This window comes from Vespa crabro, chromosome 7 (assembly GCF_910589235.1).
Source record: "Vespa crabro chromosome 7, iyVesCrab1.2, whole genome shotgun sequence".
In the NCBI taxonomy this organism is placed as follows: domain Eukaryota; kingdom Metazoa; phylum Arthropoda; class Insecta; order Hymenoptera; family Vespidae; genus Vespa; species Vespa crabro.
The window spans coordinates 5,192,501-5,206,413 of record NC_060961.1 but is presented as its reverse complement, the minus strand read 5'-3'; the positions used below and the strand labels follow the sequence as shown (position 1 = coordinate 5,206,413).

General features: G+C 28.0%; 2 protein-coding genes across 7 annotated transcripts in view; both read right to left on the bottom strand.

Annotated features, from left to right (window-relative positions):
- The window catches only part of LOC124425601 (AF4/FMR2 family member lilli-like), a 131,172-nt gene extending 123,834 nt beyond the window's left edge, over positions 1-7,338 (bottom strand). The window contains exon 1 of the mRNA XM_046966144.1: positions 7,042-7,338. The gene's annotated coding sequence lies outside the window, so the exon portion shown is untranslated. The remainder of the gene's footprint in view (positions 1-7,041) is intronic.
- A 3,562-nt stretch (positions 7,339-10,900) lies between these two features.
- Positions 10,901-13,913, bottom strand: part of LOC124425603 — a 46,769-nt gene continuing 43,756 nt past the window's right edge. For all 6 annotated transcript variants that reach the window (XM_046966156.1, XM_046966154.1, XM_046966152.1 and 3 more), the window contains 4 exons: positions 13,876-13,913; positions 13,548-13,802; positions 13,186-13,434; positions 10,901-13,075 (listed from right to left, as the gene is read on the bottom strand). The exon at positions 13,876-13,913 is cut by the window's right edge and continues 37 nt beyond it. In XM_046966156.1, the coding sequence (XP_046822112.1) occupies positions 12,960-13,075; positions 13,186-13,434; positions 13,548-13,802; positions 13,876-13,913 (658 nt within the window). In that variant the 3' untranslated portion in view covers positions 10,901-12,959. The remainder of the gene's footprint in view (positions 13,076-13,185; positions 13,435-13,547; positions 13,803-13,875) is intronic.

The window sequence follows — 13,913 nt, the reverse complement described above, 5'->3', positions numbered from 1 at the left end:
CTTTAAATGGACTTCAATGATTTTTATTCCATAATAAAATTATATAGATAATATCGTGAAAAGTATTCAATCATATTAAATACTACATCTTCGAGATTATCTTTAATTAACTTATTTTAATTTTATTATTTAGCATTGCAAAAAGAGAAAAGAAAACAAAATGAATAGAAAGACTGTTCGAAAGGATTCATTTTATATATATATATATATATATATATATATATATATATATATAAGAAATTAATAAAAGAATTACAACGAGGATTTTTCTATAGGTCCACGATAATATTTTCATTCATTTTATCCGTCTTATCAATAAAATCAATCGAGTTATATATTGTAATAAAAGCGAAATAAACTACAAGCAATAAAATGTTATTAATAAAATGTTATTATATGTTTTTCAATTACACGAATAACCCTTGTATTTTACAAACTAAATGATTCTTCCATCTCAACGAAATTACAATATTATTCCTTAAATGCATTATAAAATATAGGTATTTTCATATGGCTATTAAACTGGGCTTAATTTTCGATTAAAATGCTCATACATGTAAATATATATTGTATGTGTATATCTGTGCAATGTATATGGAATCTGAATCTACACCACATTACTATTTCCATTTCTATTTCCCTTTGGAATCTTAAAAGTTAACTGCGAAGCGATAAGAAAAAAATGAAAAAGTTAAAAAAAAAAAAAAAAGAAAAAACAGAAAAAACAGAAACAAAAAATGAAGAAAAACATCGAACTCTTCGTTACAATATTTATCATAAAATTATTCTAAATATATTTATCTCTGCCCACTACTCATCCACTTTCGTTTCGACAAAAGTATATGAACGATAATAAAAGTGACAAACGAAATAATAAAATGGATAGCCGTTCCTACGAATGAGATGCACGCAAGATGTATATACATAGATACATATTATTCAGGGATAACTTTATTTATCTATCTATCTCTATCTCATTCTCTTTGTATAATTAGCGTTTGTTTTCGTTGGATTATTCATTAAGCGACCGTGGTCCAACTTTAACTACGTTACAAGCGTGCAATTGTGAAACGATCGCGATCATTTAATCGAATCGACTACTAATTATTATTCCTCGTTTCGAAAACGTTTGTTAAACAAATGTACGATCTGTTTAATTGACTAGACAGAGAGTAAAAGAGAGAGAGAGAGAGAGAGAGAGAGAGAGAGAGAGAGAGAAAGAGAGAAGGTGAAGAAAAATTATCGCAAAAGAAAAAGAAAAGAAAATTTTCTGTTGGTACTGCATTGTTCGTTCCTGTCTAACTAAGGGCATTAATGTTGCTTGCCAAAATCAATATAATCGATAGAGACGAATAAAGTAATAGATGAGATAACAAAAAAGATCAAGGACATCGTTGAATTTACATACGTCGAACGTATTTTGATTAAATTTATTTTTTTTCTAAATTACGTCGATACTTTTATGAATCCTTGATGAACAAAAATGAAAAGAAAAGATCGACAATTTCCGAATTTTTTTCTATTTAAATAAGATAATTGTTTAAGAAGCATCTTAATGTTTCACAACTGTATCAAATAATTTCTTTCGATAGAAAATCTTTGAATTTGTTTAAAATATGACAGAAGTTCGTATCTGTATAAATCGAATCAATATAAACGGCTAATTATGTAATTATAATTAAAGGGGTAACTTTATTATCGATTAATACAATGAGAAATAAAAAAAATATCATTTTAAAAATTGAAATTATTTACAAAAAAAAAAGAAATTATAAAATTACAAAATTATTAATTATAAAATTATTAAGATTATAAAATTATTTTTCAATAAAATTATATGATATATCATTGTCAATTATATATATTTCTCGATAAATCAATCAATGATATAGCTATCGTTATTTTGTAATAATTCATGTATATATTTTTAACGATCGTCTCCTTGTAGATATCCATATACACGTTTCGGTAGAGGGAAAAGAAGTCACGGGAGAAAAAGCAGGTTAAAAATTTGTCAAAGAGCTTCGACATGTACATACATGGCTATAGGATAGGTAGTATGTATGCATCATCGAAGATTCTGGCCCGTATTATCGGAAAATATCGGCGACCTACTGGAACTTCCATTTGCCTAGCATCCAATAACTTTTTTTCTCCTAAGCTTGCCAAGCTCGGCCTAGACGTTTCACGATTCTCTAGCTACGGCAACGATCGCTGGTTAAAAGAAACGAGCATGGTATCGGTCGTAAAGCTTAAACTTTTTAGCGTTTTAGAAACGCGCGAAGGGCCCTGTTAAATCGTACGAAAAAAAAAAAAAAAGAAGAAAAAAAAAAGAAAAAGGAAAAAGGAAAGAAAAGAATGAAGGGGAAGAAAAAAAAACCCCTGAAAAATGTCTTATTTATCAGACGATAAAAATGTCGAGCGAGCTAAAAACTTTCGTGAATGCAGTTATACCGGACTACTGATGGTTCTATCAACGAGAAAATGAACTAATTTCGTTTGAAAAAAAAAAAAAAAAAAAAAATAGCGAAACACGTTTTCTTTCTTTTCTTTTTTTTCATAAGGATCTCTTTCTAATAAGGAATATAATTAAATTACACAGAATAATTTTCATACCTCATCTAATTAAATTATGAAGATTTTTATCATTTTTCTTTCTAAGAACGAGCCTATAAAAAAAATATATTTTTATAAATTTGTTCGATACAAAGTGACCGACATAACATGATTTCTTCACAATTTATTTTTTACATGTCAAGCTATAAAAGAAATTTCAAAGTCAAATTAATTTTTTTTAAATGGAACTATATACGTTTCTTTTTGCTGTTTGAAATGACGTTTGCTGAGACAACGACAAATGTTCAATTCAATTATGAGAAAAAGAAAAAAAGAAAAAAAAAAATAAAGAAAATAAAGTATCATTTTTACCATTTCAAATATGAAAAAAAAAAAAACAATCATGAAACAATCTGCAAAAAATCTATAAGAAAATTTTTTTAATAGGTTCAGTCTCCCCGGTCATCTTCCTCCCCACACATCTCCCCCCCCGCTGCCCCCAATGAAAATATTCCAAATTTTCACAAGAGAACATCCCGTATATAATTTCATGATAAAGAAAATAGGAAAAAAAATATAGAAATTTTAACAACTTCTTTTGCTATAACCACCTTTTATATTTCTTTGAGAAAACTATTTAACAAGATACCGGCCTTTTACGAAAAGATGCACTAAGCAAAATGTCTCCCTCATGGTCGTTGCTTTGATAATCATTATGGACTTAGCATAGGAACGCTTTTGAATGTCTATGCCATTCTACTCAACCTGCGTAACTTGAAGTTGCACTTTGTGGAACATCTCGTTATCTTAACTATACAATATTTTGTCTAAACTATATTAACAAGTTGACTGTCATAAGAGTAACTGTAAGCTTACAAAACTTGAGGTTTACAAAAAAAAGAAGAGAGAGAAAGAGAGAGAGAGAGAGAGAGAGAGAGAGAGAGAGAGAGAGAGAAATAAAAAACACATTTTTAAATTCACGATTGTTAAATCTATTTCTTGAAAGAGAAGATTATACGAGGAAAACCTTCTGATTAAAATCTAAAGGAGATACTTAACATCATTTCTTTATTTTTAATTCTTTCACGTTACTACAGTTCTTTAGACTATATTTTATAACCGATGAATTAAAATCAAAATTATAATTACATATGCATTCAAATACATATTAATGAAGCTAATCCATCGAATCAATCAATTCGAAATGAATTATTTTGAGAATGAAATACAAAATAGATTTATTTCAAGATTTAGAATTAATTTCTCCTGTTGGATTATTAATTAATTATATTTTAATTGTAATATCGTCGTGTAATATATACTCTATATATATACTCTCTATATATACTCTATAATATATATATATATATATATATATATATATATATATATATATATATATATATATATATCTATAAAACTCTATATATATAAAAAGAAAGAACATAATAATAAAGAAAAATACAAAGAAATTTTGGAGACCATGTTTAGGATCTAATCGATACGACCTCGATATGAAAGATCTTTCTTTGCATAATCGATCTTCTCTTCTCTTAGAAAATAAACCAGGAATATTCGTAAATTTGAAAGGCGAACTGGAAAATGCGTTTTCTGTTTCTCTAACTTTCTTTCTTTTTCTCTCTCGTTATGATAAAGTCGAACGAGCAGATGAACGAGCAGAATCTATCGGCACCGTTAAAATAAATGTCCTGTTCGAGCAAACGAACGAGAGACTAGTCAAACCGAATGTAACGTATAAATGATGATCTCGCCTAACCTACCCTTATATTTTGTTTCACTATTATTAATGAAACTATGATAGCTTTTTCTTGCAATTCATTGATATTCCTCTGAAATTGGAATCTGGCAATTTTTTTCTTTCAGAAAAAAAAAAAGGAAATATTAAACAATATGCCAATTCAATCGCTTTGTACAATGATATAATTTGATATAATAACATGATACAATATGATATAATAACAAAAACGTTAATAATAATAATAATAACAATAACAATAATAATAATAATAATAATAATAATAATAATAATAATAATAATAATAATAATAATAATAATTATAATAGTAATAACAATCACCGTGTGTTATTAATCACTATACAACACGTGTGTTATAATCATATGTCACTGTTATGAAACATTATTAATTATTATACATATAACAACCACTATCGAAACACGTATGTAGTACATAGAAACAGGGTGGATCAAATTTATAATAAACGTTGCATAACATACTCGAATAATATGAATGTCTCAGTTTTTGTATCATAAATTCTCTTAATTAATATCAAAACATTTTACTGTAAAAAAATTTTTGTTATTAAAAAAAAAAAAAAAAAAAAAAAATATATATATACATATAATGTTTCTATAATCACGAATGTGGCCTTAATCGTAAATGAAAAATTTCGATTTTCTATTATTAAATTGAATTTACCTATTATTCTCTTTGTGTCACTTGCCTTTATGCTGTAATAATGTAATATCATTAAAGTAAGAAAAAAAATATATATACATATATATATACAAATGTACACGTTAGTATATATATATATATATATATAAATGATTTAGGTCATCTTCGTAAATGTTATATTAGTATTCTTTTGAACGAAAATTCGAAAAAAACTACATCGGAAAACTGCAACGATCCGAGAGAATTACGCAATTCCAGAGCGCAATAGCTTCATCCAAGTCGGCAAGCTGATCAATGATAAGCGATCTCTCGTTGCTTGCGCGAGAGGTGTTACCTTTCTCCCGAAGCAACGTTATCGTCAAAACCAATTGTGAATCTTGGCAATGGGAGCGTAAACGATCATCATTCCGATCGATTTTGCGAATTTATTTATCGACTATCCCAGTTTCTTTCTTTCTCTCTCTCTTTTTTTTTCTTTTGTATGTAGGTTACATGATCGAGCTTTTACTTCGAATCAACTTTATCTCTCTCTCTTTCTCTTTCTCTCTCTATTTCAAACGCACGCTCGAAATCCCATTAATAATCATTTCCTTCTTTATACTTTGTATACGCCGAGTATTATCGCAAAATGTGTAGCTTTTGAAGTGTTAAAGCTAATCCCTTTCATCCTCTTTCCCACCTCTCACCCTCGTTCTGCCCATTTCTTTCATCAGACAAATTAAAGTAAATGAAGAACCTATTCCTTCTTTTCTTTCTCTTTCATCGTGTTGACAATTAAACTGCTGCTACGACTATTACTACTACCATTACTACTACTATTACTATTACTACTACTACTGCTGCTGCTGCTGATGCTGCTCCTGCTCCTGCTGCTGCTCCTGCTGCTGCTGCTGTTGTTGCTATTACTTCTACTATTACCACTACTACTACTATTACCACTACCACCATCGAACTTAGTGAGAATTCGCGGAACGACTGCGCAGGCAGGTGAGTGCAGCTTCAACAACGAGGTGGTGCCATTCACCTCGGCCAACCTTTGTCCTACATTGCTGTTTTCAATCTTCTGTCCCATTTCCAAATTTGTCCCTTTCGATGATAATAAAGAAATAAATATTACTATTCGAAAGAACAATAAATAAGAGATATCGTTGTATTTCGAAAAATAAGAAATAAAAGAAAATGAAAGGCGAGTTCATCGTTCTATAATTTTTCAATGCGTAGTATTAGATACTAAACGTTCTTCCTTTTTTTAACTCTTATTAAGAAAAATTTCATCTAATTGTCAAATCGAATAACAAGATGACGTAGCTGATCCCTCATAAAAATCAATTGAACAAGAATAAAGAAAAAAAAAAAAAAAAGAAAGGAAGAAAAGGAAATGAAGAAAAGACAAAACAATTGGATCTTTAAGGAAGACTAACTTACATAATTAACTTACGGAAATCATACGGTCCCTTTGACTTTACATCGTAGATTTCATTGAGATCAATACAGAACCAGCAATCAGTAAAGTGTATATACCTGAGCGATCACTTTGAAAGTACCATTCGACGAAACAAACGTACTACACGTCTACACAAATATACGCAAGCACACACATATCTACGTACCAAATATAAAATGTGAAATCAATCTAAATTATTATCTCAAATATACATATATATATATATATATATATGTATGTATGTATATATCGATATTTCTTTCATGGATTATTTTAAAATCAAAGAAAGATCACACAGTATCGATTCGCGTTTAACCCTTGCAGAGGATCGAAGTGGAAGAGTCTAAATTCAGTGTGATCTCGATAAACGAATTTTTTCTCTCTCTCTCTCTCTCTCTCTCTCTCTTTCTCTCTCTCTCTCTCTCTTATACGCACTCTCATTCTTTCTATTTCTCTCTACTTTCGTTAAGGAAGAAGAAAACTTTATAATGAAAGAATTTAATTGTTCCTCTAAATTTCTTATTCTTTTCATTTCGCAAATTAACATTCACGATATTAAACAAATATTACAAATATTCTTTCTTTAAGAATGATCCTACTCACCCAGAGAGAAGACACCATGGAGTTGACCTCGAGCGCGGGTTGACTGACCCCCGTGCAACAACACTGCACTATTGATTGCTAGTCCACGTGGGTACTATCCACATATTTTAAAATGTTTAAAAGAAATAATAAAAGTAACTATTCCTTTGGATTTTCTTTGAATTTGTCTCTTCTTCCTCTTCTATCTTTATCATATATCAATTGATAAGATGTATCTATATCTGTCTCTCTTCGTATGCTTCTACGATGATATTCAACGTTCTCGAGGCAACGCTTATCGTGTATGACATGGCTCACGTGTGCCGCCAAACTCACCACCGCGAAAATTTTGCAAACCTACGTCGATCTGTCATAGAACACGCGCTTTATAGAAAAATTCACCCTTTAACTACCCTCGTAGATGGCGATATCATCGTAATTCTCTTTCTCTCTTTCTCTCTCTCTCTCTCGCTTTCTATTTCTGTCTCTTTCTTACTCGCTTTCTTAGTTCCGCATTGGCAGAACTATTTCCGCGAATTTTTGAATAATAATAATAAAGATTAAATGCAATCACTCATTTCTCTTTCGTCTTTTACTTAAATTTAACAATCAATATTCAATATTTTTAACAAATGAATAAGCAAAGAGACGATAAGGAGACAAAGATATTCGATATTGTTACGATAAACATATACGTTTTCTCGATTGAAAAGAAAATAATATAGCATTCAATCATTCAGTATATATGTTTCTATGATACACGTTTATCTTGTCTTGTTAAATCGAAATATATATGAAAAATATTATTAAAATATTATAAATCAATTTGTTGAAAAAATGTTTTATTTTTCATAACACGCTCGACAAAATTCGAATTTGTTACATTGGAATTTAATGTAAATCCATATTTTGTCTCCTCTTTGAATTACAAACGGAGGGAAATTCAAAGGGAAATGAATAAATTTAATAAAACAACTTATCGGATATACAAAAAGTCATTTTTTCATTTTTTTTTTTTTTTTTTTATATGTATATATTTCGTATTCAAAATATAATAAACATTACACATGATGCTAGTTCATATACCATCGAGTCGGCATTGTCTGACACTTTACAGAAATACTATATCGTTATTATCAGAATAAACTAGCACTCGGAAAAGGCAGATATGAGATCGAAAATATAAAAAGCTATTCGTTCGATTAGATTTTTTTTAACGCTTCGTTAACGAGCGACGTATGTATGTACGTAAAGGCAATGAGTTTTTTTTTTTTTTTTTTTTTTAAACTTGTCGATGTTCGAGGTTTTGACGATCGATAATATACATATATATATATATATATATATATATATATATATATATATATATATATATATATATATATATCATATTATTATTATTATTATTTTTAATTCTTCTTCTTCTTCTTCTTTTTCTTCTTCTTTTTAATTCTTCTTCGGTAAAATATCATTTCCTGCGATCGTTAATAGCAAAAATGTAAAATCCCTTTCTAATCGTCTCCCTTTTCACCTTTGTTATTATTTTTGCCCTTCGTTTAAATAATTTATATTTTATGGACGAACGCGTCGAGATAGTCTGTTTATATGTGATATAGAAATTAACGCATCATGATATATTGAAAATATTACGCAATCAAAAAATTATTTTATATTCATATAAAAAGGAATCATATCGTTGATTGTTCTTTTTTCTTTTTTTTTTATCCAACTTCTTTTATAACGATTTGTTATTGGTATTATGGAGAATTTGCCCACATATTTTTTCATCAATCAAGCACGTAGAATATTTAACGACGATGCTCGTTCGCATATATCATACGATTAGATCGAACATAATTATTAAGTTCGTAAAAAGAGGCCAATGTCGTTTTGTGGTTCGTAAATCCTCCTTTGTCTTTTCCTTCCTACCTTCCTTCCTTCCTTTCCTTTTATCTTATTCCCCTTATAAACCCTTAATAATACATCGAAATAACATTCGTTTTTTTTTCCTTCTAGACTAAAGTGGCAAGAAAAGCAACACTCAAACTGTCTTAAATACTAATATTTATAATTATATATATATAATCATCACAGTGATAAACGAAAAATATATATATATATATATATATATATATATGTATATGTATATATATATATATATTTCTTATACACAGCATTATTTTATGGTTAGTAATCGAGTGAATCACTTCTTTTATATAGAGAGTGTCTTTAGTGGCACTTTATGCAGATCTTTACACTTTTTGTTCCATGAAAAATCTCAGCTTTTATCACGCCATTATTTAATAATAGATCATTTCTTAATCTAGGAATATTTATCAGTTTTTTCTTTTTTTTTTCTTTTTCTTTCCTTTTTTTCTTTTTTGTGTGTTTTCTTTTTCTTTTTTATTCCTTTTTTTTTTATCCTGCGCAACGTCTGTACCCGGAATTCATTTTAGCTTGTTTGATTAGCTACATCCTGCGCTACTATAACGTAATCTTTCTATACTAATGAAAAATTAGATTCTCGTATGCTTTAGCAATAAAATAGATTTCGAATAATCTGACAATGTATTAAGTATATAGAAATAGACGATAAAATAGACTATAAATTTTCACGGTAAAAATTTATAGGTACGTCGGACAGATGAGCGAGTAAAAGAATTAAGCGTATTTTATATTCTTATATATAGGCATTGATAATAGATAAATAAATCTTCGAGAGATGATGATAAGGCAGAAAAACGATTAAAACCATTCTCGTAGAACAATTTCTATGTGAAACACTAATAGTCATTATCAAATTATTTTCTTCGATGAAAATTGAAGCAATGATAATTAGAGAACAAAAAAAAAAATAAAACATTTTTCTTAAATGAACATAATCCTATCTCACGTATTATCTATAGTTAATCATTATCTATAATCATTAAACAAAATAGGCAAGCTCACGATACTTCGTCCTGTATGTATAAAAATAAAGATTTATCTTTACTCGATGCTCGGTAATTCTCAAACGTACACCTCTTCCACTCAATTCACAAATTTGTTTTTTCCTTTTTTTTTTTTTTTATGATTTTCTTGAATTCCGGTATACAGTACATTAATTTTAGAAAATATTTTATATATATATATATATATATACATACATATATATATATACATACATATATATATATATATATATATATATATATATATACATATATATATACGTGTATACATATACAGTAAAAAATGTTTTCTAGGTTTCGTCAGCTCCACTGCGTTTGGCTGTCTTCCGTTTACGTTTAGATATAATAAATATTAACAAGGTTTTATATATATATATATATGTATATATATATATATATACATATATAATGGATGTAGACTTTTTGAATAGTATTATATACGCAAATTCATTCTCATGCATTCACGCACACGCACATTTCACAACGAATAAATACCTGTGTATTTACAGAGATTTAGTCGAATGTTTGTTTTCTTTTTTATTTTATTTTATTTTATTTTATTTTTCTTTTTTTTGTTCGTTTTTGTTTTTTCCTTTTTTTTTTTTCTCTTTTTATTCGTTCACCAGGCAATATATTTATAAAGTTATTATCTAATTTAAAGATGTACGACGACCAAAAAATGATTAGTATAAATTATGCAGTAAGATGCATAAAAAAAAAAAAACAAAAAAAAAAAAAACAAAAAAATTGACATTAGAGCTAATCGTGATCAAAATAAAACAAATATTAGATATAATATAAAGGATAGACATATCCAATGGAAACGTATGAAACGCATTTAGTCGTTTCAAACGATCAAAGATTCGTTGTTAAAAGTGATTTATATGCTCTAGGATCTTTCCTCTATATCTACATCCACTAATCCTATATAAAAAGACAAAGCATTTTATTTCACAAAGTTAAATATAAATCTTGTATTTGCCCAGAGATCAATCTCGTTGATTATCTCTCGTACAATGCCATTCAGTAGAAACATATTAATTATCGGCAAAATACAAATATTTTTTTTTATTTCCAAGAATATCTTAAATCGAAAATTGTATCAGAGGACGCGCGCTCAAAGCCACGTATGTATGCCTTCTAGTTTTTTTTCTCCTTTTCTTTTCTTTTCTTTCTTTCTTTCATTCTTTCTTCTTTTTTTGTTTTTTCTTTTTTTTTTTTTTTTTGTTGCTCTTTTCTTCCTCTTTCATTAGCTAAACGTGGTCGAGAGCTGTGTAAACTTTTTACTCTTTAAAAACAGTCTTTATACAATATTTAAATTATTATATACAGATATACACATATATGTATGTATAACTAGCTATAAGATAAAAACTGTTCATTCGCTATTACATTAAACGAATTTATCGTGTTAATTATCTATAATTTATAATTACATATATTACTTCATTTTCAATTGAGTATAAATCAAATGAAGTAGTATCGATTAATTATACCCTGGTTTTATTTACAATAGCTTGGTTATTAATAATTTACATCAATTTATCAAACCTACAACTTTAGAAATGGTTCTATTCAAAGACTGTTGCTAATAATCTATACCTGTTAGATTAGATATATCTTTTAACATTTTCTGTTAAATGAGAGATATAGAATTTGAAGATCTACCAACGATATAATGTTGGGATAGTAATGTCTGTTCGTTAAAAAGAAAATATATATATATATATATATGTGTGTGTATATAAATATACTGTAACTAACAACTTACGGGTCAACTTGAAATAATATAAAAATTGACAGATTGAAAAATATTAATTATAAATGCATTAGAATCTTATCATTGATTTTACTTTCGTGGCTAATAATGGTGCTTGAACTTTTTTAATCGATTATATAATATTTGGAATGTTATAGAATCATTTTAATAAAAAGATATCATGATTACTCGTATCTATGTCAGTATAAAAGAAGGATATTTATTATTTTTCTTTTTCTCTTCTTTTTTTTTCTTTTTTCTTTTTTTTTTCTTTTTTTTTTTTTTTTTTTTTTTTTATAGTTTTATTTCAAGAGCTACTAGGAACGGGCAGTAGGTACCAATGTCATATTCCGTTAAAAGAAAAATATTCTTACGTTGTACATAACGCAACAACGTTTTCTGCTAAATTAAAGATCAATCCATATCTGCTTTGATGCGACAATTCTTAACACATTCGGTATTTGTTACGTGGTAAGGTCCTTAGAGATATCGTTGCAATGATATTATGAATTATTGCGTAAAAATTGGCCATGCTAGTATAAACAGTATAAACATTAGAGATATACAAATATAAAATATATTTCTAAAACTTCAGAGCATCGACAGTTACGTACAGTTTTACATACTTTACGAGAGGAATAAGTACCAACATCTATTTAATCGTAAGCTCAAATTTATAATGTTATCGAAAAATCACCGGTTATTCTGTCAGCATATACATTCCTAATATGTATAGAAAAATAAAATGATTTTATAACAATTATTTGAACAGTGACAGAAATTAAATTGTTTCAATAAACAACCTTTGCAACAGCCTTTGAACATATAAGAGAATTTTTTCTGGCTGCTTTGCAGCTTTTATAATGTATTCGATCGTTCCTTAAGTTGTATATTGTTCGTTTCCTTTACTATTAAAAAACTAGCAATTTTTTAGAAAGTTTAAACTATCATTTTCAATCATCGATGTTTGCCTATTTCTTTTGTCAATATAATAATAATAGTAATAATAATAATAATAATAATAATAATAATAATAATAATAATAATAATAATAATAATAATAATACTAATACTAATAATAATAATAATAATACTAATAATAATAATAATACTAATAATAATAATAATAATAATAATGTTATATTGACCGATTGGCCTGTTAGTAGCTGCTGTTAATTATAGTTTATGTTTTAAGTAGCAGTCAATATCTACAAGCCTTTTCTGTCGAATCATCTGGACAATATCGTGTGCGTCGTTGTGACTATTGTAACGATAATCGTACTGCTACTCAATGAGAAAGTAGACGCTAAACTCGACGCTGCCTTCATTAAATCTTCACAGACACCTGCAATAAGAAATTTAATGTCATACACACACACATACACAAATACAAATATATATATATATATATATATATATATATATATATATATATGAAATATATAATTTCACCACCTTGACTGGAGAGTCTATACGTCCATTCATTTGTTCCATTCCTTTGACAAAAACGTGTTGGCTTCGAAAGCCATAATTCTTGTTCTTGTTGTAACGATTTACTCCTATCTTGACTTTTTTCTGGATTTGTACCAGGCCGCATTGAGAAACAATACGTTTGTCCTAGGCCTACCCTAAGTTCTGTACTTTTTTGAGACACTATAGTATACCATATACCTTTTTCTTCCCAACTACCGTGACATGAATATGCTAAAAATAAAATATACATGTTTATTTATATTTGAATAATTTTAGGATAAATGATATTTCTTGGTTTTATTTATTTAATTATTTTTTGTTTAGTTTTGTTTTATTAAACTCACCTTTTTCTTCGTGTTCACAAGTATTTGCTATTACCATTTCATTTTGATCAGACGAGCTGCATCCTATTTGAATATCCGTACTCCTACACTCCTCGTCTTCAATATCGTCCTGCCATGTCCTTCTTTTTGCCGTTTTCGAAGATTTCTCACTGCGACGCTGTCGTCTGGGAGTATCCGAGAATACGTTTGAAGGGGCAAAATCCATGATGGAGTACCGACCGGCGTGTGAACATTTTCTTTGATGTAGGAAAGAAGCTAAGGAAGACCAAAGAGTATATGTATTTTTTAAATTAAAATTATTTTTAAATGATATCCTTAAGTTACTTACTTATTAAAGTCGTATAAGGCATATTCGAAGGATCCCAA